Source organism: Aplidium turbinatum, chromosome 8 (genome assembly GCF_918807975.1).
Source record: "Aplidium turbinatum chromosome 8, kaAplTurb1.1, whole genome shotgun sequence".
Classification (NCBI taxonomy): domain Eukaryota; kingdom Metazoa; phylum Chordata; class Ascidiacea; order Aplousobranchia; family Polyclinidae; genus Aplidium; species Aplidium turbinatum.
In genome coordinates, this window is record NC_137479.1 from 11,092,656 (window position 1) to 11,119,639 (window position 26,984).

Here is a 26,984-nt window from a genome sequence, read left to right on the forward strand (position 1 = left end):
ACTAATATGCTTTCCCAGACAACCATGTGCTGTTATCACTAGTATAGCTAATTTCAGCACAGTATCTGCACGACACGGTACCTGAGACTTTAGGATGGTTTTAGAAACAGATATGACGCGAAAACACAACTTAGAATTTTCTCTGCTTTCGCTTGATTTAAAATTTCACTATAATTTCATTTTTTTATTGATTTATTTTTCTAATGCAAGTTTAAACTGCAAATAGCGAAATAAACGTGATGCTTAGCAATGCCAAAACGTGCTACTTTTGTTTTGCTTTACCTAGACGAAGACGGCATTTGCTGAAAGGAAACGCACAGCACGATATGAACGGCCATGCACTTGCCACACAATAAAAGTATGGTCTTCCTCGCTAGACAGGGTGAAAACTATAACGGCCATCAAATTGACCTTTCTTACATTGACTCAGGACATTTGTAGGCAATAAATCAATACAACAGAGCACTGATTTTTGTATGCTTCTCATTGTGCAATTCAAGCAAACGTCTTTTGTTGGAATGCATACCGAATCGGACTCTCGGTTTAAAAATGAAAGGTTGATATGGAATGAATGATTGCATAGTAGCCTACTGTTGTTCATAGGCTAAACTTGTTTGTTTATTATTATTCATGCAATTGAAGTTAAAACCTTTTTGTTCCATATCGACGTGAGAGAATTGTAGAGTGAATCATTTTTAATGCAAAAGAAGTTTCATGTTTTATTTGGTTGTTATCACCTTCAAATATTTGCAGTTTTTTGTGAATTTATGATCCATATGAACGTATACATAACCCTTTCATAAAATCAATCATAATATACATAATATTGTTAAAGACATAGCAAAAGCAAACCATTTTAATGCAAAACATAGCAGAGATCTCATCATATAGACATTTAAATTAATGCATCTCTGTTTACATTTTAGTAGTTTTCAGTTTTTGTTTTCCAAGACCTTCGTTGTAGTAATTATATTCTTTGTCTTCAGTAAAATCGGCATTGCGAGCAAAATCTTTTGAAATTACTTTTTCTTGCTTTTCAGAATTAGTTGATTGTGCAGCATCTCCTAACTTGCAAACCTCTTCCTTTGGACTTGGAGATGGGGAAAATAAAAGTTTTAGCAAGCTAATGCATGGCCATTCAACCAATAGAGAGACAACAAACGCCAATCCGAAGGTGATAATTAAAGTCCCTAAACAACAAAATAAAGTTAGCCAATGATGCGTGTTGCAATAGAAACTAAGCTCAAGAAAAGTCTTTTTTTCAATTACGCAGGAAAACAGCGAACAAGATTAAAGACAAGAGAATAAAACTGTAGTATAATTTTTGTTATACAAACATTTTTCTATCGTTTAGACTAGTTGGTAAGGTGCACTGGTTGCAGCAGTTAAGAAATGTTGCCTGAATTGCTGTCTCAAAAGCAAGAAGAACAACAAGACTTGTTATTGCAAGAGGTGTTTTAAACATTACGCTTTTTCACAAATTTTCTGTTTTATTCCTACACAATAAATTGTTGAGCAATGCATAACATTGCAATATACTGATAAGCTGTAACAAAAACTGACATACCCAAAAAAGTATAAGTAAAATTTGGGGTTGAAAAATGAAGTGGTTTTTCTTGACCCGCTACATACCAGTACAGCACTAATATGTGCACCAAGTATACGCTGTATGTCAAACGACTGAGAGGCGTAAACAACTTCCAATTTAAAAACGTAGTGACAGGACCTGGCAAAGTACAAATAATAAAGGGCTAAAAGTAAAGTGGAAATACTAATGAAGCAGTTTTGAAAATGATTACATTGTGCCACAGTAATGTTTGATACCGACAAATTCAAAACAAAAAATATCAAAACAAGTTAATGAAATAGGTGTAGTCTTTTTTTAAGTCATCGTGATAGTTGTTTATTAGACCTATACTCTAGTCTAGCAATGGTTTCCAAAATTTTGTTTACCATTTAGGCCTAAGTATTTATTGTTTTGTAAGTATTGTCTTGGTCAAACGTTTCTTTTGTCCTTCTTAACTGGCTTGCGGCACCACTCACTTTTTAAGAAAAGTAAAAGAAAATCAAATCGTATGCTAGGACCCATCACAAACATATAGAAAAAGAGAGCCAAGTTATTTTTACCTGCTTGTATGATGTGGGTCCATGCAATTTGACTATTAAGACGCTATTGTTGAATATTTTATTTAAAGATGAGTGAACGAGTTATTTTTACAAGCAACACAAGCTTCGAAGGATTGTTGGTAGTTGAAAAAAATAAAACGCTTTCTTACAATTTAGCGTTTCTTTCACTGAGATCTTTCACGATTTTGCACAAAAACCGACTTAGTATTGATCACAAAAAAGTAAATATATCACATAGAAAATATTATTTTATTGCTCTAATCATAGTCACCAATTTTTCAGTAAATTTTGATGTACCTAACACTTGAACATGTACTGTATATCAATCGATGTAGGCCCCTATGACTTCGACGGTTAGGGGTTTAATCTTTTTAAGTACAAACCATCAAGAATTGTTTGTGCTAATTTGCTTTTATTGAAAAGAGTTTGCTCTCCATCGACTTCCGATCACAGTTGAACCATAAAGTTTCGTCAAAAAAGTTTGTTTTAAAGTACAAGCAAAATATTTTTCTATTTTTTTATTTATTTAATCTAAACTTTGAGAACAAATCATTCTAGCTTGCACACAGGCTTACTAACCTCCATAACCTGTGGAGCAGGCAATTATAACCCAAGCTACACAAATTCCCCAAACAGGTCGATTAGCTGCGTTGTAGAAAGCAGCAAGGTCTACCTCCATAATAGTCTTAGTCTTAATGTACCCATACAAGCCATAAATGATTGCTAATCCGCATCCAATCGCTGTAAGCCAACCGATAACAACGATAGCCTGAAAAAGATCCACATATCTTTTTTAGCAAAACAAATAAACGAACATTTGTATCTTGTTGGTCGATCACAAACATTTAAAATAGGTATCAAAGTGGTAAAGTGTCAGTTTGAACAGCACTCTTGAAACGTAACGGTGCCACCTGGAGGACTGCAATCTCTTTAGTCGTGAGAGAGCGAAAGAGTTAATGGAATCTATGCTACTTTTGCCTTTCAAAAGTTGTATACAGGGTAACCCAAAAAAAATTCCACCCATAAAAATGTCAATAAAATCAATAATGATTAACCAAATGCTTTTGCATTTCAGATTTATGTAGAAGAATCATTGCCTTTAAAAATAAAAATGAAGTATTTGAGAAATGCCTTGGACAGTTAAGGAAAAGACCTTTTGTGTAGAATGGTGTTTTGAGACGAAATCGATTGTGGCAGTGCAAGCCCGATTCAAAAAAAAGTTTCGATGTCGTGATTGTCCGGACAAAAAACCTGGATCCACACGTTCCGAGCCCAGGAAACAATTTTAAACTTAAATGCCAAGAGTAACAGAGCTACCCATTCTGGTCGGCCTAAGAATTCTCGATCCCAGATCAATATTGATGCTGTCAGGGATTCGGTTGGTCACAGTCCAAGCAAGTCAATACGTCGCCGCGGCCAAGAACTCGCAATTCCTCGGGAGTCAGTTAGAAGGATTTAGTGCAGGATCTGCAATTGTAGCCTATCCCTATAGAATACAGATTAAGCATAAACTTACTCAAAGGGATAAGGAGATGCGTGTAGTGATGTGTCGATGGTTCTGCGACAAGATCGACGAGGACTCACACTATCTGGACGATGTTTAGTTCTCTGATGAGGCTCACTTTCTATTGTCTGGATATGTGAAATCAAAAAACAACACCTTCTGGGGAACAACACTTCCAGAGGACTGTCTGCAAAGGCCACTTCATTCCATCAAGTGCACAGCTTGGGTTGCAATCTCCAAGCATGGAATAATTGGGCAATTTTGGTTTGAAGACGAGAACCAACATTCAGTCACAATCAATACGGAGCGTTATCTAGGGGTTCTTAGGAAGTTTTGGACAGCCTTGGGTAGACGTAGAGGTGTTGTGAGGGATGAACAATGGTTACAAAAGATGAAGCAACTCCTCATACTTCAAATGACTCATTGCAATGACTGCTGGAACGCTTTGGCGATCGTCTCATCAGTAGGAGGTGTGATCCTGAATGGGCCTCACACTCGCCGGACCTCACCCCCCCAGATTTTTATCTGTGGGGTTTTCTCAAAGATAATGTCTATACAAGGCAATCCCCAGACTATCCCAACTGAAGACAGCCATCAGTGCCAAAATCAAAACAATTTCTAGAGAGGAATATGCCAGAGTAATTGACAATTTTGCACGTCGCATCCAGGTGTGCTTGCAACGCAAAGGTGGACATTTAGAGCACATCCTTGAAAGGCACTAAAACGAAGATGGTTTCTCAAAAATCATTGAAGCTGGGTAGACATGTCATGCAAAGCATGAACTTTATGTGTACCAAACATGGATGAAATACAGAAAAGAGTGTGCATTTTATTGCTGTTTTCAACGGGTAGCATTTTTTTTGGGTCACCCTGTAGTTATGATATCGTCTTTAATTCAAGGTCTTAGTTTTCCTGGTCTTTTAGTTTTTAGCATTGCTTGTTCTACATGTTGTATTATACCTTGCACATTTTTTGCTACTGGTTATAGTCTATGATTTACCTTGTGCAGTTTTATGTTTCTTTTTGTGACAAACAATATATAGCCAGTCAACATTCCTATCAAGTAAACATTAATTCGTGCCCAAGGAGTATGATAAATATCAGTGCTGAATTTATTTTCATAGGTTGAATTTGATGGAATACGATATAACAATCTTGACCAACTGAAAGAAGAAAATATGATGAAACGATAAGCGAACAGCTTGATAAAGTTGAAAAAACGGGTCTTGTACCAGCAAACATCTATTAGATCGGCCAATGAAACAAGAAAAGAATCCTCAAAGGATACAAACTAAGTTAATAAAATTCAGATAATATGAAACCAAGGAAGTTTCCAAAAATGTTTAATAAAACTACCATTCAACGTTTTATAGGCATTGAGAAATTCCAAGTCTGACTACTTAGATTGCTGGAAGATGGAGACTTCTGTTTCTTCGACTTGTTGTTTTTCTTTAATCATTGCAAACAAACTGTATTTATTCAGAAATGTCTGCAAATAAGCAGGCACTAACCGATCAATGCAATAAACAAAGAAAAACGAAACACATGATCATACACTGCTTCAACGCGTGACGGAAACCTACCAAAAATTACCATCAGGCATTGGAGCGTGCAAAGCAATGTTGCAGAACGCGTTTTCGAATATTAAATTCTCATCAGTGCAACTACATTTATGAACACAATAAAAGTTCAGCAAATGAAAACAAAAAGATCAGCAACCTCTCAAGAACATGTAGCTTCACGTAGAACGAAAAACTAGCAAATCAATTTGAAAAATGAAAGACTTGGAGCATTCAAAATCAATTTTCTTTAACTGCACTTAATTAAGAGATTCCTACAATCAAAACAGTTTGCTTCTGTCTGCAGTTATTATTTAGTAATACTTTATTAGGCATTGCTTCTAATCACAAAAAAGAGTTCTAAAGTCATATAATTTTCGCTGTGCATGGTGCTACAAAAACTTGGAGAGGTTGCTGACCTTTTTATTTTCACAGCTTGGTAAAATCTTGATTTTTTTATTTCATTTATGTCGTATTGAAGTGAATATTAATAATTCTTAAACGGTAGAATTTGTAAACGGTAGCCTACCTATCCATGAACTAATCATTTACTGTAGTTTTAATTAGCTACTGTTTTTTTTGTTAGAGCTCCTTGTATTTGATAAAAAACTCCCCTTGATTGATATTCATCAGTTTTCAAGATAATACGTCAATATAAAAAAATTCTTTGTTTCAACAGAGTTTTTCTTTTTACTTATGCTATAAAAAGTAGGCTACTAACGAAGCTGAAGCAAGATTTTTAAAATAATGTTGCCTATTTATATAGCCTACATAAGAATGCTAGATAGTTCTAAAAAGTTATCAATTAAGATAATAGACTACTTTTAATTTCTTTGAGTTTTAAAGAAGCCAAATGCAAGCTAAGTTGCTGTACACTGATGCAATACTCACAAAGTCATTTCGAGAATTATACCGGTTGTGGCAGGCTGAATGTTGTTTAAAGAAGTTAAAACACCAGTCGTAACCATGCCACCAATGATAAGAAGAGTCATTGAAAAGATGCCAACAAAACGCCATCTGCAAGACAAATATGCAAATAAATTTACCTGTCACAATCAATAGGGAATCGTTTAGAAAAAAATATCGGAGGTGTTTAAAATTCCGACAAATTAAACTTTCTAACAAAGATTTGACTAAATAAGAATTAAAGCCTGAAAAAGCAAAATAGCTAACATTGTAGCACGGGTTGGGTGAGGAAAACTTACTTCTTAGAAAGTCAGAAAAATTCCGAGGTCACCAAAATGCACAAAAATTAAACTTTCTAGAGATCTGACAATGTAAGAGTTGAAGGAGCAAATGTTGTAGCAGGCAGGCGGGAGTGGCAGGTAATTTCTGTTCAAGAATTATAACAAATCTATCTTTGACATTATTATTATGACAGACCGTATTTTGTAGCCTAATAACCTAATCTTTTTTTTTTTTATAAAGATTAACATTTTGTATTTGACCATAACCATCAAAGCTAAGTTTCTGCAGAAGTCGGAATTACAAGTAATTGTTTGAAATTGAAATTAGGCTCTCTAAACTATATTTGGTGACAGCTGAAGACTTCAATAAGTTCTTTGGACAAAGTTTTGAGCATCTTTTATGATAGGCAGAGTACGTTGTGCTCAGTTCTTAGCGAGGAAGACTTCAGACACATGCGTGACATGCCTGTTTAGTTTTGCATAGGAAATTTGTTAAAAAAGCGTATTTCTGCTTGCTATTTTTTACACTGATTTAGCAAAACAATAAGATACCTTCATCGGTGCTTTTTAAGATTTTCACTGATCGGTGAAATTTTTAATATCTGTACGAGGTATTCTCAGTTTCCTTTCTAATAAATACTGACTAAGGCATATATCTCTTCATACCTCTATTTAACACTGAAATGGACCAATTTATTTGGGGGCTTAATTTACTTGTGTGAGTAGTATTTTTTTCTTGAAAAGGTTTTTTTTTACCAGTGGTTCGGGTAGTGGTTCTCAACCTGGGAGTAAATTACCCCGGGAGGTAACATGCGATGTTTTGATGAATATTGCGGCACTACAAAGCAACTATATTTTAGAATTAGAGTCAAGGATTACCGCATTGGCCTTGCAGAAGCAGTCGCAACCGTCACACCGGAAACAATATTTTTTCTTGCAATGATTGTGTCTAAAAACTTACTAAAAAGTAATAAATAAAACAATATATATATGAACATAATGGTTGAGTTCTTTTACGAAGTGAAATATTGAAAGTAATACGCAGTAATTGCTACGTTTATTTGGGTAACGGCGATTCCAAAAAGATTGGGAAACACTGGGTTAGGGAAATTACAATTTTTTATGTTTATTTAACTCCTGATTTAAAACACGCGTTTGCTATGATGCAGACAGGGTGAATGTGATGTGATTGAACGAGCAAAGCGAGAGAAAATTTTCGTGAAAACAGACTGGGCTGGTTGTAAAAATTAGGTTGAGGTTTCTACAGCAGAATAAGGCAAATATTGTTCAATTTTGTAAATGTGCAATTGAGCAATGCACCACAATGGCAGCTCTCAACGGTTGCTGCTACAGCAACACATCGGTTGCTGCATTTATTCAAGATTTTGTGCGTTTAATTTCAAATGTTATGGAGTCAATTGTTGCTGTACGGAAAAACTTTTGAAAGACTCCGCTTAGCAATACATGTAGATTACCGCAAATTCATAACTAATATTTGTTACCTGTAGAGCAGTAACAAGAAGAATGGGGCGAGAATGAAGAACTGCGTGTCGTTTGCTAAGTACCATCCCACACGGTAACACTAAAATAAAAAAACATTTTTGTATCAAGTAGTAATTTATAATTTTCAAGTAGGTTACATGTTATTGCATACTAATTCATTTATTTTATAAAATTTTTTACTTTAAATAAGCACAATTATTTTTAAATTTAAAACTGGACTACTTTTTCGACACTCATTCAAGGATATGCAGATTTAACTACAAACCAAAAATGGAAATTGCAGCTTTATTGATTTTTTAGGTAGCCACTTAACATGAAAATACTCTGCCACAGCCACTGAAACCTCGAACCAATCAACCAATAGTAATCTACGCTTTCTGTGACGTGAAAAAGCCAAAAAGCAGATGTCGGAAGTAAATTAAGTGACAATCCATCAATCAATGAAGCAGCGGGAACACTCCGACACAAATAATTTTTACCAACGACATATTCTTGGTAGTCTTGCACATTATCAGACAATCGATACTGTGTCAATTAGTTATGAGTGGTTATTTAACGCTGATAACAATATTTACATGATGTTATTTAGTGAACATAAAGCTTGATAATAGGTTTGATAAGTTTTGTGTGACAACTAGGAAGGAGATAAAAGTTGTTTAATTCTAACAAAGTTAAGCTGTAAACAGCATGTGTGTTCAATCATTTACAAAATCCGTCGTTTGTAAAGGCAACTATTGACACTTCAAATTCTTTTGGTGATTTAAACAGCTTGATTGAACTTTGGACGAGCGATCGTTCTCTGGACTGTCACATGTGGCGCTCCACCATCTCTGGCCCTCCCGAATCCACTAGTGGACCCCTATTTGTTTAGTGACGGTGCCTAAGGTGTTTTCCTAACCATGGGTTATGAATTCGCATAATAAACATTAGACTTTGTTTCAACAAACTTTTTGAACTCCATTTTAAATTTCATAACACGTAAAACGCTCGCTTAGTTACTGTATCGATACCAGCACACTTTGTAGCTTCTTACACCACTTGAAGTAGGTTTTACCGAACTGAGACTTCTGCTCCGTTTAGCTAAGTTTGTCCGAATGCGAAAGAAAGGTCATTCGACTTCACCATGCCCAAATGTGGATTAGCGCTTCAGCGTACTTTGAATGCGGAATCAAATGAACGTTGTTGGCGGACAAAGGCGTAAAGTCGTTGTCGTATTGTTCATTTCAAGGCAAAATCTATCTATTTAATGTGGCCTAACTCTTTTATATTCAAAACCGATATAGTTGGTAGGCTAAGTATGCAAGCCATATGTAAAGTATGGTAAAAAGGGCACTTTTCATAAACAAAAACAAAAATATGTTTTGTATGCCACTGTATCAATTTACAGTATAATGGGACCTACACACATTTTGCAAGAACATGCATGAACGGCTTACTTCGTTTGTTACAGGATATACATTGTTGATGTAGACAAGGTTAGTCCACCAGACGTTTTCACATGAACTGTACAAAACATCTACATAGTCTTTCCAAGCAGGTCCAGCACTGAAGAACTTGTTCAAACTCATTGAAAACATGATCATGAATGCATAAAGAGGAGTCAATCTGCATAACAAAAAATATTGAGTTAGATTGTCTTTGGTATGTCTTGATGTGTTTGTTCTGTATGAAGCTCTCTTCGTTGTGCGTGTGATGTTGTAGGTAGCAATATTTTTGACAATAACTGATGGTTTTCAAGTTCACGTAGGCTTACTTTTTCAGAATAAATCAGTAAAGTATATTGATGAAAAGTTTAAAGTCTAAAGCCTGGTTTACATATTTTTGCAATGTTTTCCCTTTGCTCATGTTATCAACCTTCTAGTGGTGAGCTTTGATAGTAGATTCTTGAATCAAGGGAATCAATAAATTGAGAGCAATTGCAGCTCTCAGAGCTCTATGCAGCTCTCTTGTTTAATGTAAAGTTTGTGGTAGTCTGATGATGTGACGCAAATATCAAATCTAAGGCAAGTTGTGTGGATGTTGCTTTTTAACGTCAAAAGGCTTACTACTTTCAAACAAAAGTTGCATAGCAATCCGACTAGGTAAAAGTGCCAGCTTCACACAAACATGGCAGAGCAGCAACTCGATCTACCACGTTACGGCGAAGAGGCAAAGTAACTCGAAAACCAAGCTCAAACAAACGTTACCAATGAAACTCACCATGTTTCAATCAATTCCACGTACAGTACATGACAAATAACTTTTAACTAACGATGTGATGGATGGGCTAGCGTTTTATGGAAACGTTAAAACAAACCTCAAGTAACGTTGCAAGTACATCAGCGGTATGTTTATACTCCCCTTCGTTCGGTGAAGATGCTTCATTCCCAGATAAGCAACAAGCAAACCACTAAGCAGAAAGAAAGTGTCCACAGAAACTGTCGCATTGACAATGGCTTGGTAGAAAGGATCATTAATCATGCGTTTTCTGGCTTGCAAAGTGTTATCTGATGTAAAATGATGATGCGTTAAAAGTTAATTGAGTTTAGTAGCTGCATTTTCACCCGAAACAGTGTTTTTACAGTATTTAGCAAACGTGTCTAACTAGTCGTGACATTTCAAAGCTGAAATTTTTACATTTAGACATTGACACGAGAGACATTGCTTGACTAGAAGACTGTCATGGTTATTTCGCAACTTCACGAAAAAAATCTGTTATCTGGGTGTGTGTTGTTTTTTGTTGCTTTTCTTTCGCTGTCAAAAATAAAAACAAATTGACACTGAAAATTATAACCTTTGAGAACGTATTACTCGAATTTTTTATAGTAAAATACGGGAAAGTCAGTCAAGCTAATCTGCTAATGTACATTGTACAATAAAGAATTTACAATAAATTGCTTTGTTACCTATTCCATAAAACATCGTTTGAAGCGTGTGTCCTAAAACAACCCATGTAGTGCTGATGAACCTTATCCCATCCAACACTGGAAGAGTTCCTGGTCTTATGTGAGTGTCCAGAATTTTTTCAGCATTGGAAAGAGGAGAAAATGATATGATTATCTTAACTGCAATATAATCATACAATGATGTAAGACATAAAAGTATTTCCAAAGTCAGAAATGTTTCTCCTTGATGGAAAATTTTTGACACCGAAATTGTAAAGGTTAATCGATTTCAAGGGAAATAATAACACCATAAGAAAAAAGGAAAAAATGCCACAGTGACGTTGAGTGATACTTGTTTTTTTCACTTGTATAGCTAATTCGTACATGTGTCCAACCTGTGATTTAAATGTGTGACCTTATAACGCATTGATACCAGAGAAATTTCAGCAAGGCGTCATGAAATAAAAGCTTGGTCTCTACAACGCTTGCAAAGACAACAGTAATCTAAATCTGTTGTGCGGTTAAATAGACTTTTTAGTTCTACTCTCTTGTACGTATAAATGGACTCTTGACAGTTTTTTCACCATTGATTCTCTTTAATTTCCACTCGCAATCTTGTCTTGTGATTGCACTCATACGCATCAACTAAATGTTAACACCTTTGGTATCTGTTCTTCAGTCGTATGTTGTGCTTAGCTTAGTGCAGTGCTTCTCAACCTTTATTTGTGGCGACCCAAATATTAAGGTTAAATTAATAGCGAAGATTTGACAACCTTATTTCCAAAAGTACGTTTCGCAGAACGTTTTGTAAGCATGAAAAAATGAGCCACACTGGTATATAACACGATTAAACATAACAACAAAATGTCGAATTTAATTGAAGTGAGCCTTGACTTTGTACAGTATTGTTTCAACAAATGTGTTAAAATTTGGAGCTATTTTGCTCAGTGCCAATCTCATGTCATCTTCAGGCTGAAGACAATATCTCTCTTTGGTTTTGATGTGAGTAAGCACAGAAAACCCGCTCCCACACAGGCAGGTAGTAACAAATGGCAGGAGAGCTTTTACTGCACGCGTGCCAACAACAGTCTTTTCATTCTTGACTTTTGTCCAAAATTGACCAAGGATTTCTTTCTTAAAACGGTTCATCGCACTGAATGTCAATAAACTCCTCTTTAAACCCAGAAATGCTTTGGTAGTTTTCAGGCAAGGTATCAACGTCAATAGCAAATGGATTGCGTACCGATGCCAAATCCTTTGCATTTTTAGGGATAATCAAATCAAATTCTCGTATCAATGAACCCAAATGCCTTTCTATGACAAGCCGGACATTGTCAAAACCTAACTCCGTATCTTCCAGTAACTGATTCAAAACAGTAAATGACGCTGTTTTCTGGGACGCAATCTTCCTCTTCCGCAACTTCAGCTTTTTCGTAAAAGCAATCAGTTTTTCAGATACATCGACCAACATTATGTTTGGGACTTACAAAGATTTATTCAAGTTGTTCAGCTGCGAAAATATGTTAGAAAGATACGCCACAAACAAAAGCCACTTTTGATCAGCAAACTTTTCTGCCAAGCTATGTTTCTTGTTTATCAAAAATTTCTTCAGCTCCTTGCGCAGGGTCACAAATCTCTTGAAGACTTTGCCACGAGAGAGAGAGAGAGAGAAGTTCATTTATTTGCATCAACAGCACATGTGGAAAAACAATACAAGGTTACAATGTGAACTAGGTTGTTTTAATGTTTGCTGACGATGATGGGAGTGGCAGAAGGACCGAACTGGTCATCAAGTCTGCCACACCCGTGTGGTGTCATAGTTTATTTGACATGGAACGGTGTCGGAGTTGAACGCAAATATATATTGTATACATTACAAAATAAAAAAACAATACACACACGAAATTTAACACTACAATATAAAACAGGAATACAAGAAGCGATGCAGAAATACAAAATGGCATAGGCTATAGGCCTACATACAACACAGCATAGGCTACTGGTAAGGAAAAAGCGAATATACAGTAATTAGCGAGATACGGTGAGACTAAGTAAAAACAGTTTGATGGCACTATATCAGTTACTTAATTTATACCCAGACATTAAGTGCAGTTTTAATTTTTTAGAAAACATACTAATTGTTTGAATTTTTCTTAGCTGTTCCGGTAATTTGTTCCAAGTGTTTGTTCCAAGAAATTTAATTGAGCGTTGACCAAGCTTTGTATGCATTCTTGGTTTAAAAAGTATATCTTTCTTAGCACCTCTGGTATTATAGTTATGAGTTTCATTACAAGGACGAAAGTACTCAGAAAAAATTGCTGGTAGATGTCCTTTATTGCTTTTATAAACAAACTTACATACTTCTATTAAAAACATGTCTTCGACTTGTAGCAAGTTGCTTTTATTGAACAGAGATTTGGTGGGAATTCTGTCTTTAATCTTGGTGAAGTTTAAACAGCGAATTATGCGATTGTGTACCAGATTTAAAGGATACAGCTCCGTTTTAGAAGCACGACCCCAACAGATGATACCATACATTAGGTGGGAGTGAACTAGAGCATAGTAAACTGCTTTTAATGTCTGGGAATTTACGCACTTTCTTAATCGATATAGAGCACCACAGCTTTGAGAAAGTTTTGTTGAGATTATATTGATGTGCTGTTTCCATGATAACGACTCATCAAATAGTATTCCTAAGTATTTGTAGGTGTTTGTGCGTTGCAAACTGGTATTTTGAAAAGTTATTTCTAGATTTGAATTTTCTCGAACAAACTTTGACCCAAACAACATGTATTTGGTTTTGCTTACATTAATTGTTAACTTGTTTGTATGCATCCAGTTTTGAATCATTAGGAGGTTAGAATTCACTTTTTCTTGCAATCTAGTAGGGCTTTTATCCTTAATACATAGTAGTGTATCATCAGCAAACAAACGAGTCTCAAATTCAGAAGCGTGATTAAGGTCATTAATGTAGATAATGAACAACAGTGGACCAAGAACTGAGCCTTGGGGTACACCACATTTGATTTCTTCATATTTAGAATTTGTAGTACCAATCTGCACAAACTGGTAACGGTGATTTAATTAAGACTTTAATAAATTATAGGCATTTCCTCTGATGCCATAATAATCTAGTTTCTTTAAAAGGATTTCATGGTCAACAGTGTCAAATGCTTTGGCAAGGTCAATAAAGATACTACATGTAGTAAAACCATCATCGCAATTTTGTAGTAGTTGTTCATAGATATCCGTAGCAGCTAATGTGGTTGAATGTCCACCTCTGAAACCAAACTGTTGTTGGGACAAAACATTGAATTTTTCAAAAAAATTTACTAACCTTTTATGAATGATTTTTTCAAAGATTTTGGAGAAACATGTTAAGATGGAAATAGGCCTGAATTGATCAACTTTGTTTTTTACTCCCCCTTTATGAAGGGGTATCACCCTTGCAATTTTATAGCTATCAGGGAATTTACCAATTGTCATAGATTCATTTATTATAGAAGCTAAGATTGGGCTTATGACATACTTCAATCTTTTTATTGTTTTAATTGTGATGCCATCTGGACCAGTTGCTTTTTTGTTATCTAAGCTGTTGACAATGCTTTAAATTTCCATTTCATCAGTATTTGCTAGGTGCAGAGAATTGAGAAGTCTGCCTCTCATCAGGGACAATGGATTAGAAGTGGTTTTTGGAACTTTGGCTGCAAGTGAAGATCCCACTTGAGTAAAATATGTGTTAAATGTATTACTTATTTGCACCGGGTCGGTTGTAACTTCATGACCATTACTTAATGAAAAGTTGGTTGCGTATTGTATATTATGTTTTTTGTTTGTACGGCCAGTAATTTCATTTATTATTTTCCATGTGTTGCTAGAGTTGTTTCTTTCTTTGTTTATTGAGGTTTTATAATAATTAGACTTCGATTTCTCTTTCACATGAGTAAGCAGATTTCTATATTTTTTGTACTTGGTGTATAAATCATTACTCTTAAAGTTAGTTTTACATACTTGCTTGAACATTTTATTCCTCATTTTGATGGAGGATAGAATACCTCTTGACAACCATGGCCTCAGATATAACCGACTCTCTTTTTTGCTAAGTTTAGTATATGGCATATGCTTGTTGGTTTCATCATTAATAATCTGTTCCAAGGTTATTACTTTCTCTTGTGGTGTCATATTGAATGTCATGCTGTTATTAATAGATTTGGCAACATCATTTACAAACTGGTTTTCATTAAAATTCTTCATACTACGTATCGGGATGTGAGTGTCTTCAGCAGATTTGGAATAGTTGTCTATAGTAAATTTAGCAGCTACAGGAAAGTGGTCAGTGATATCGCTTTGAATAACAAAGGCCTGAGATTTTATATTGAGAGTGGATTTTGTATAGATATGGTCAAGCAGCGAGCTGGAATGAGATGTAATCCGTGTTGGTATGTCTATTAGGCTATTTAAATCAAAACTTTGCAAAAGATTTTTGTAGGATAAAATATTTTCTGTTGTAGAATTTAAAATATTTATATTAATGTCACCAGCTATCACACAAAGTCCTTTAAAATTTTGTAACTTGTGTAGGGTATCACTAAATGAATCAATAAACATTTTGATGGATGTACTGGGATGTTTGTAGATGACACCAATGATTAATTTTCCTTTGCCTTGATCGTCACAAATATTCTCAATCCATAAGTTTTCACAGCCTTCAATGTTGAGTTTTAGGTCATGTCTGACTTGGTACAGGATTTTATCCCTAATGTAAAGGCAGACTCCCCCAGCATTTGTAATGGAATCCTCGTGGACAAACTGGTACCCTGGTAGTGTTATATTACCAATTGGATCAAAAGGTTTCAGTTTGGTTTCAGAGATGGCAATTATTTCTGGAGGTCTTTTTAATGGAGCGAGTACTCTCTCAATTTCTTCCTTGTTTTTTCTAAGGCTACGAATATTAAAATGTATGATATCCAGTTGATTATTATTACCAAAATGGTGACACAATTCATCTTCACCAATGAATTTGCATGTAGCGTCAAGATCTTCAACACTGTCAAGCAATGAATCATTTAATTGTGTCATACTGCTATCAGGGTTATTTAGAGAATTATATTCTGCTTCCATATTCACAGTATTACCAAATAGAGGATTTGCTTTGACGCATGTTGGGCAATACAAGTTGCTATGTTGTTCATTATAGTGCACAAATTCTGATACACATTTTAAATGCATATGATTATTGCATACAACACAAGTGATACTATCTTGATCATCAGGAGAAATTAAGTTATTACAAAATGTACAAAGATGGTTGGCCATTGTTTAACCAGAAGGATACAACTATTTGAACACCAGTGGTTTAGTAAATTAAAACCAGCCTTTTCTGGTGTGAGATAACCATCTCACACCAGAAAAGTACAACAGATATCTGTATTCTGCATTAAAATCTTTGCATAAATTTTCAAATAGTCGTGAGTTCAGCGATTTGGCCTTTATGAAGTTGACTTGCATGACAGTTCCCAATTCGGTTGAAAGCCTGCAAGGTGCTAAATTTTCTCGATGGACGAAACAGTGACTGACGAGTACATTAGGATTCATCTTTTTCACACAAGCAGTAAAATCTTTGCAGGATCCGACCACAGCTGGAGCTCCATCATTGCAAATACTTCATTCAATACTTCATTCATGAATGAGGCGACCAAAGCAAAGATATCTTCGCCTCGTGTTGTTGTTTCCGAAGCAATACAAACAGTGAATATAGTAACCATACAAGCTTAAGTATTTAACGAATTTACCGGTTGCCCTACACAAGTGATGTTCAAAGATTGAAAGGGGTGCGGGAAATGCATTAATTTGTTATTTGATAAGGTTTAAAACGGATGATGTCCAATTTTAGCAATTAATTGTACTTGTTTGGTATTGTTTTTGAAGCCGCAAAATGTGTGTGGCAAAATCGTCGGGTGACACCTGCGGCGTAGTTTGAATAGTGGAAATTACGAAAACTAGAGCACTGGTAGGCAGTTTTAACATTGCTAAGAGACATTACCTTTTCTCACCACATCTTACAGCGACCCAGCCAAATGAAACGGCGACCAAGTTTTGGGTCGCGACCCAGGGGTCGAGAAGCACTGGCTTAGTGCATATTGCAGTTATTTATTTCAGTCACTGATCACTACCATTATTTACAGTTGTTTGTTTGTTTGTTTTTTGTTTAGATGTATTAGGTATTTCCTGGAGGGGACAAAGAATTCTTGCCGAAAATGTATGAGCTTATTATATTTTTATTTTATTAGTGTATAATTGTATTTGTTTTGAATAATGCTATTCAATCCAATTAAGTTACCATCAATCATTTGTTTATAGTTTTTTCACGTTTTTCGAAGATATTGTTTTATCATTTAATCCTAAACCGATCTCTAATATGGTAGTCCTGTTGTTTAATCATGATTGTTCATAGGCTTTAATGAGAGCATTTAAAAAAGATTACACATTATTGCGTCACATTAGGTATTTCCAGATGGTTCAGGGGAATTTCAGCAAGACCTTGCTCTTTTCCATACGTTGAATTTTGTGACCATTTTTTTTTCAAACAAGATAAAAGTGTTGGACTAGCCTGGAAACTCACCAGAGTTAAATGCTATCGAAAATTTATGGTCAATCGTAAAAACTCGTCTCCGCAAACAGGATTGTATAACTAAAACCAAGCTGATCGAGGCCGCAATTCGGGTGTGGCACCACGACGAACAAATGCAGGAAAACTGCAAACATTTAATCGACTCCATGCTCAAGCGAGTTTTACAGGTGATAGACAATAAAGGAGGTCACACCTCGTATTAAAATGTGATAAGATATTGAAAAATTATGCAAATAAACGATTATTTCGATAAAAATGATATTGTTATTGTTTAAAATGTTTGAGCCAATTAATATGCACAAGGGTGCACTTTCAGTTGACGATGTCCTAATTGCAAGCCCTATGTTAACAAGCTGTAATTTGATGCTATCGATTTCTGCGGCATCTTCTATTATTGACGACGGGGTCCAGACGATGTCAGAGTCAAATCTCGCTGTATCATGTGTAACCAGAAACTCATATTTGCCGTGGAGATATCTACTGTACTGTCAAGCGTGAAATTTACGTCAAATATTAACCACATTGTATATATTTGGTCGTCAGACCAATCGGCATGCGATAAATCAGCAAGTGCTTCAATTTAGCAAATACATTTCAGCTACTACCAAGTCAGCAAATGAGATTTACTTGTTCAGTTTAGATTTGTTTGGTCATTTCTTGCTAAACTAAATTTGCTGGCTTGTGACATGCCAAGTTTCCGCTTGCTCAGTTCTTATTTGCTCAGTTTTATCATTTGCCAACTTCAACCACTTGTTGAAATGTTGCTAGCTCAGTTGTCACTTGCTCAATTGTCATTTGCTCAGTTCACAACTGTTGACTTGTAGGAGACTCTATATATTTGCATGTATTGTACATAATCACTGTGTCATTTTTTTCTGTATTGAATGCTTGTATCATTACGATTAATAAGTAATGCTATTTCTATGCCGTTTATCTCAAGTCATTTGTACCAACACCCTTAAATCTGTCAAATATTTTGAACACGTTGGTAGGTCACAAAGTATTTGGCTGTTTTACTTTGAAAGCCAAAGATCAAAGATGTTTTGACATTTTTTTACACCAGAATGGTTATAAAATTTTATTTAAAAGAAAGCAAAATATAGTGTAGGCCTAAGTGTAATATTATTCATTATCGCATTTCGACAAAAGTCTTCAGTTTAAAAACTAAAAAGAGATTTAAAAACACACGTGGTTAATGTGCATTACAAACTTGGAATTTATTTGTTCCAAGTATAGGCGAAGAGTGCGTTCTTTAGGTAGCTCTTTTAATACTTTGTACATTAAACACAAAATAAGAATTAAAGAATGGGTTTCTTTGAAGCCATTTGACATTGAACCATATCTGCAATACAAGTAATATTACTCACTTAGCATTGAGTCGGAAGAAAGTTGACCACCGTTCAGTTTACTATTTGAAAAGTTAGATATATTTTTTGCTCTTTTTACCACGTCTGTCACAAGTCCAATAAACGCCAATGACAGCAAGACAGTGATTATACACCTGCAACAATTCTTTTGTTTGTTAGTCTGTTGTATGATTATCCGTTATAATACAAAGCATTGATTGAAAGCGATATTAATGTACTGCATAGCCTATGAAGAATAAATTTAAAAAAACAGTTTTACAACCAGGAATGTTTCCATATTTGAGAAGCAAGTTAACACGAAGTCCAAAACATGTAAATGAAGAAATAGCTATGACTTGTAGCCACTAGCGTACGCAGGGGGGGCCATTAGGTCATGCCCCCCCCCCCCCTTAAAATTGTTTTAGTACTTAACGACGTAGATTAAGGCATTTAATATGTTTTAGATTGCACTGTCAAAGCAATTAACAACGTTGTTTTATAAACTAAGCCAATACGAAATACATGGCCCAATCCACTTACCCCACCCCAGATATGCCAATGTAGCATAGTGTTCTGTAAGCCTATTATAGTGAGAAAGAAATGGATAAAGTCTAAACTAAAACCATACTGGGATATCATGAAGACGTCTGGGATATCAATGGCCAGTGGCGTAGCCAGGGGGGTTTGGGGGTTACAACCCCCCCTTTGGCACGCGTGTGACGTCACCATATTGAGAATGATGCTTTCAGTCTCTTTATGCTTGGGAATGATGCTTTCAATCAAAAAAAATGCATAATTTTAAACAAAACTGCATTAAAAGAGCGAGTTTTGCCAATACCAAACATTCAAACATCTCAGCCAGGAATTAGTAACAAAAAAAACATAGAGACTTAGCTTTATTTCGCAAAAATGCCGAAGAAAACATGATCTTGTCCTTTTGCTATGCCACCTGACAGCACCATTTTACAGGAATATTCATACCCACATTTTGTTGAAAATGCTCTCAGAATGCACCAAATTCAAAGTAATTTTTCAAAATTTTCTGGGGGAGGCCCCCCCAGACCCCCTTCTCTGGGTGTCGTCTTAGCCGAAAACGCCGTCGGGCTTCGCCCGCCGGCCGTCAAAACCCCTCCACTTTCAGAATTCCTGGCTACGCTACTGTCAATGCTCCCCCCCCCCCCCCTTAAGAAAATCCTGCGTACGCTACTGCTCGTAGCCTACTTGTTTTAGGAAGTAGCCTACTTCAGATTACAGTGGAATGGAAAACATTCAGTGCTTACAGTTAACGAATGAAAGGCTTGTCAAGCAGGAGCAAAGGTCAGCACAAGCCTGGTGACATGTGAACGCAGGTAGTTAGTGCGGAGGTACGACAAAACAAAATTCATTAAACTTCATCACTCCAAATGATACCAGGTCAGAAAGTATTTTTGATAAATCAAAGCTTTTTTGCTCAAAACGATTTACTATCTATTCTATAGCAACAGAAATGGTAACAGTCTATTAGAATTAGGCTACAAGGCAACTAGACGTTTTTTGTCCGAAACATTCTTCCTGATTTGAGACGTTGAATTATGTTTGTGCATTATCAAAGTTTTAGAACAATTATTCTTTAATGGGTTTTACTACACGGTAGTTTATAAGTAAAGATGAAAAACTAGTTCAGATTATGATCTCCAATTAAGTATTTTGGTTTTATTTTCTCTGTCCAATCTATATTTAATTTACTTACGTTGCGATTGTGTCGAGTGTACCCCACGTTGGCTTTCCAGGACATTTTACGGTAAGAAGAGGTATGGTGTGGTTTCGAAAAAAGTAAATTCGATATAGATGTTTTGTTGTTTGTTCAGAACAGATGGATGGGAAACATATTCCTTTGCTCACATCCACAGGGATACCAAATGGTTTAGGCTAAAAACATAAAAATCATCAATCAAAGGTTTTTTTTGAAGCCTTTAACTCATCGGTTGCAAGTGAGGGGCTTTGCTTCATTTGTAGGCCTACAGTACGTGATTTTGTTGCAAAACGTTTTACATATTTTAAATAAATAAAAGAAAACCATTTTATAGCATTTAGTTGGTGGCACTATTAGTAGACCCAACACTCTGTTCGATTTCGTAGTTTGTTTACATTGGCATTAAAGCCTTCTTAGATAAGATGTAACAATATAATTTAAAAGTTGCTGAAAGTATGCATTCAATCACACTTCTAGGCATTAATCTTTTTTAAGAAAAATAAGTAGATGTTGTTGTTTGTTTTTGCATAAAACCCACGTAATACTGAAATCCAAAGTATGCTTGACACCATTTTCCCCTCACACTTGATCCTTTTGCATCTATGCACTCATGGTAGTGGCCAGGCCAACGAACGTTTCCTTCAAGTATTCCTCCTTCTTCCTTTCCCCAAGAATCTTGCACTACAATGCAGCATGTAAATAAGACTATGATCAAACAATATATTTAACTACTGTTGATTTGTAATATTTAGGCGTATCGTTGTAAAGTTTTCAACACAATTTCTAAATTTAGGCCATTTTTACTATTGCAATTTTTGTCAAAAATGCACAATAACATTTAATATTTTATTGGTAGGGATAACTTTGAAATATAATAGTTCTATGTTGCGCAATGTTGTAGACAATTTCCTTAGCTATTTCTCTTGCCATTGCTTTGCTTATTTTAAATAGTTTATTTCTTTTAAACGTGGTTAGTCTATCAACATACTTTGCAAAGCATAAAGTTCCCCTCTCTCAATATCACCCAGCCAAACGTTGAGCTCTTGCAAACACTCTTCTAGATTGTTCCGATCAATATCTTCTATATCCACATCACCTCTATAATCATCCACATCATTAAAGTAAGGGTTTGAATTTAGAAGAAGATTGGATGTTTATCAGGAAGATTTAATTATTGAAACGCTGCTCATTCTATGATATGTCAACAAAAACCACAATGATTTAAAGCTTCTTTAATATGCATCCTATGAACGAATATTTTACAATGCAAACTTTTAAATGTGCGATATATTAAGTCTACAGTAGTGCAAATAATAGAAAAAAGGTTAGTCAGCACAAGACAAATTGCATTAGATAGGGGCATAGGGCATAAGTAAATTTTATAGAAATTTAGCATTTTTCTCGACAAACTCGAAAACTATTCAAACTGTTCAAACGATTTTTGATCTTTTCTTTAATTTGGACAAAATCATTTAAAAAAAGAGTATATGCTTATGATGTGACTTTCAATACAAAAATTTCTCTTGTGGTTCCATTTTAACTAAAAACGAATTGTGTTATTAGCTTATTCGCCACAAGAGCTGTTCACATAACAAATAACCAACAAGAGGCTACTGTAGTTCTATGTAAAGCACTTACAAAAACATGCGACTTCTCAAATTTGCAGCTTCAAAATTTGTCTGTGAAAAAGCATTAAACGTTTGCTGTGCATCATCATCTTGTTGTGCCACATGTTTAGCAATGGAGTTTATTTTCCAATTGATCTGATAATATTCAATATCGGGTGCTGGAGGAAAAACTTGCTCACGAAAATGGATTTCTTGAGTGCTGTCTGCATGAATTAAACTCAACACAACAACAATGAGAAATCTGAAATCCATTCTTGATTGATTGATTAAACATTCAGTCTATTTATTCCCTTCAACTCCCGTTTTTACCTATGCCTGTGAAACACGAAAACGAACATTAAAACTTAAAAACACCAATAACACATTCCACACACAATCATTAAGAAAAACTTTCAAAATGTCATAGACTGAACATATTCACAATGACTTGATATACGGTGCTGTAGGAGAAACTTTCCTGCTTCAACAAGTCAGCATCCGTCAACTTCTCTGGTTGGGGCATAAAGTACGACATCCAATAAACTCAGTTTACAATAAAACTCTTATTATCAAAACTGATCAAAGGCAAACGAAATCCATGAAGACCAGAAGAAACATTCATGCGAAGGGCTCGATCTTTTACAAAGCACAGTCTGTAAGAACTGCAACAGTTGGCTGAAAATCACCAATTATGGAGAATTTTTATTGATGCTATACTGTATTTTGCACCCAACTGATGTGAAATCAATTGTTATTATTATTATTATTGCGTGTTGTAAAATTGTAGTCCAGTTTTGGTTTTGCTTAGGACGTTTGTAGGAATCGAAACTACATACAAAGCATTAGCTTATGAAATTGCGCTTCCTACACAAGACTATTCATATAGCCCAGACACAAAAATATCAGTAACAATATCAACAAAATAAAATTGAATATCTTCTTTTCAATTATGTTTTTTGTAAAGCGGTTGCAACATACAATAAAATGTAAGAGAATGTAATACTTTGATTCTACATATCCGGTATGCAGCAACTCTGCAACAAAACTTTGAAAGTATTACATTATATCAGATCTATCTGTTTAGACCTAGACAGACTGTCTTTTGCTGCAGCTAGTAAAGTTTAAATAAAATTTTCTGCATTTTAACCTGCTAGTGCTATGTGTCTGGTAGCCCTACATGTGGAGGTGCCAACGCAGATGCTGCAAAACTCTTGCAAACATCCTTGAACAGCTATACAATTAAACGCTCGACCAATGTAATTGATCACTGATTAACCCTTCAAATATCTGAAGCAATTTTAACTCACAATATAAAACGTTTCTCCTTGAGCACATCAATTACAAGTTCTTTAGATTATTAATTGAATAAAATGTTTTCTTGAGCAAAAAGGATAAAAAATTAACAAATTGAGCGCATTTAAATGTGAAGCGTATTGTATGAGTTCGATTAGCTTCACATTTTTTCAGCAAAAATGGCACATCCACATGAAAGGTTTATAGGCTATAACCAAAGTCGACTAGAATCCATTTGTTTTTACAATTGCCACTTTGAAATTTTGAAACATCCTAGAATAGGTAAAAAGGCATTTTTTTTAGAATTAAAAAATCAAAAACGTAAACAAATTTTAATCAGTTTGTATCATAGGTCAATATAAAGCATGTTTGAGGAAATTTTGGCAGCAGAAGAATTGCAGTTACAACAAACGCATTATCAGTTTTAATTTATTTTCAGAAAAATTTCAAAAATTCTTCCGCTGTCTGTCATCACTTTTAAGCATAATGCTGGGTATACAAAACTGTATCAGCCCATACATTCTGCTAACATTAAAATAGGTTAATTTACCTCTGGACTGATTGAGTGGTCAATCTGTTTTATTTGGAATAATTATTATTTTCTTTATTGTTGAAGAAATTCTTCTCTTTTTAAATCATACTGAAAACATATGTTTTTTTATGTGGCTGGTCAGGTCAATGAAACGTGACTGAGTAAACAAAGCAAGCCAATTGCAAAATCAAAAAAAATTTACATGTTTTTCTCGGCTTTGGGAGCACTTGCCGTAGATCCGCTACTGCATTATTTCAATTCATTGCACGAGAATGTTCATAAATGAACCATTTTTCCAAAAACATTTGTATTTTCGATTACTTTCAGCTTGAATCGTAGCATTTTTACATATCTTTTTAGTTCTAAAGTTATGGCATTTTTGCTAATGTTTTGTCGGGTCAATTACTCTCTTAACCCTTATTAGCACAGGGATTTAAGGTAACTTAATCGGCACAGATGTTGACAAATTGTCAACATGGCATTTCCTTGTATTTTTCGATACAAATGCGCTGGTCTCGAAGTGAAGTTGTTATTTTAGATCAGTGGTTCCCAACCGGGGGGAAATTCCCCACTAGGGGGGAATTTTGCAATTTTTAGGGGGGAATTTGGTTTTAGGATTGTAAAGCTTTTTAAGCCTAGTAAGTTGGTTTAGACCAGAGCTTTAAAGCGTTAAGGAGAAGTCCTTAACTCCCGATTATTTAAGAAACTGTGCACTGACATGGATGCAAATCATCACGCAGTCCTACTTCTTTTTCATGCAAATACTCTATGACTTTCAAGAGGAAACGTAACCAAGCGAGTGTTTGAGCTCAGAGACAAACTTAAATTATTTTTCTACCTTTAAATAAAATTGGAATTTGTTTCATTGCTGAATGATGACAGATGGATTAGATTTTTTGCTTATTTGGTTGATATGTTTGGTCCATTGAATAAACTGAATCTGAAAATGCAAGGCATCTCCGTTTCAAGCAGATTGTGCATCAACATGGGTTATTTGTATCCATGAGCCATTGACATATTGATGCCATGTGAATTTACAAACTGTACTGCTTCCATGCAGGCTCAAGGCAGGTTGGAAGAGAGTGATTGATTTATGTCACTGTTATTAGGAGATTGTCTTAAGATACTAGAAGGCTCTGCTGTCCTGATCGCGGGGAGACTACGTTTTGTCTGGCCTCTACCTTCCGACCAGCCTGGCTTGGGTGGCCCTTTCAGGAGCACATGTCAGTACCGCTCAGCATTTAAAGATGCTTTGGAAGCTTTCACTAGCAAGCTTGATGATTGAAAGAGAAAATTTAGAATGAACAATTGAACATGTCACTACATTTAAAAAATTATTATCATTGGTGCTGGTTGTTGACGGCAAAGAACAAGTTCTTCCAGAGTTGGAAAAAGAATTGATTTTTTCTAACATCTCACAGCATTGAAACTGGAATTCATTCAATATTTTCCTGAAATTTATGACGGTGATGTTGATATAATACGAAATTCATTCACATTGTTGATGGAAAAACTTCCCGATAAATTGCAGAATGAATTTTTAGAACTCAAAACGGATTCTTGCACAAGAGACTTATTCAGAGAAAAAATCAATCACTGGATTTTGGCCATTGATGTGTAATTAGCGAGTTGGGCTCGCACTCGCACCTGCATGTTCGACTCCAGCCACCCGCACTTTCTGTTGTTTCTCTGGGCAAGAAATTTTACGATAATTGCCTCTACCCAGTGATCGATTTCGAGTAATGGGTAGTACCAAATTTAAGTCATAAGTAGAGTAGACAACTGGAAACAAACATTGCAGTCGGCTGCAGCGTGGGTCAGGTGTACGTCGGAAGGCGTACACCGATGCATAGCGCTCAAGTCCGCTTTCCCGCAATGCAGGATAAAGATAATAATAATAAAAAAAAAAAAATTCCTACCCCAAAGTGGCAGAGAAACCTATTCGAAGTATTCTTCCGTTTGCTTCCACTTATCTATGCAAATCAGGTTTTTGAACTCTTGCAGATGAAAAGAAAACAGAGAAACAGATTAGACGTGGAGAATTATATTCGTTATGCTCTTTCCAATACTCTTCCATTACATTCATGAGTTGTCGAAACAAAAAAATCATAACCTTCACATAAACTGTTAAATGCATTGACTCTTATATTTTGAATGTCGTTGGCTCCAACTCGTGTCCGATCGAATTTGGCTTTGGATGGTGATGTCGTATGTGGCTTTGGAGGCCCAGTCTATGATGGGAAGGACGTGGGCAGGCACATTGTATGGAGGGTGGGGACGTGGTAATTTTAGCTTTTCTTTTCTAGTGTTTCGTTTTTCATGGTCCTTTTGTGTCCTGCTTTTTTCGAAAATTTTCGTGCTTTTCTTAGTTTTTTCTCCAGAGTGATCTGTCACTAGTAAGTTGTTCCCATGAATCCAGATAAATGTTTGCATGGTTGAAGAAGACTTTCAGCTGGTCTTTGTATCTCTTTTTTCCCTTTGCATAAAGTACTTTTCAGCAACGTTCTTCATTAATTAAATTATTTTAGTATGAAAAGGAATATTACAGGTTAAAAAGCTTATTACTAGTGAAAGTTTAGTTTATCTTACAAGACTTACAGTAGATTAAAATATTAATGTAAACGAGTTTTTAACAAACTAAATTTATAGGGGGGGAATTTAGATTTGAATATTGACTAAAAGGGTCCACCGGATGAAAAAGGTTGGGAGCCACTGTTTTAGATGATTTGATGTTGATAAAACCTTAACAGAACAACCATTAATGCTAATTGGGAGGTCTGCTTCCTACCCAGGACATATTTTTAACTTACTAGCTCTCAGATAAAATGCAAAGAAATCTTAACAAGCGAAGTTTTACTACGTATATCTCAAACACAAAAACGAAGAAACGTGGAGCACTACAACAAATTTGTTCAGCATTCCAAGCAATATTGGTTCTTCTGAAGTTTTTTGTGTCGTGGGCACTGGGCAAACCCAACGGCTACAAGTAACACATGCAGATCGAGTATGCTTGGCACATCTGTAGCATCTTCTCCGTTTGATACTTTGAACTGTGCGATTGAAAGTGCTTGAAGTAGCAGCATCGATGAACTCCAACTT

The 26,984-nt window shown here is 35.4% G+C and overlaps 1 protein-coding gene across 1 annotated transcript; it reads right to left on the reverse strand.

Annotated features, from left to right (window-relative positions):
* Positions 1-915: 915 nt before the first annotated feature.
* LOC145776052 (O-acyltransferase like protein-like) lies at positions 916-22,333 on the reverse strand. Its single transcript, XM_082587460.1, has 14 exons — positions 22,092-22,333; positions 21,442-21,551; positions 20,992-21,134; positions 20,451-20,629; positions 18,743-18,876; positions 10,766-10,924; positions 10,177-10,366; positions 9,317-9,485; positions 7,880-7,959; positions 6,082-6,207; positions 4,632-4,794; positions 2,707-2,896; positions 1,568-1,726; positions 916-1,190 (listed from the first exon to the last, which is right to left on the reverse strand). The coding sequence occupies exons 1-14, from the start codon at positions 22,331-22,333 to the stop codon at positions 916-918; spliced, it is 2,319 nt and encodes a 772-aa protein (XP_082443586.1).
* Positions 22,334-26,984: the final 4,651 nt, after the last annotated feature.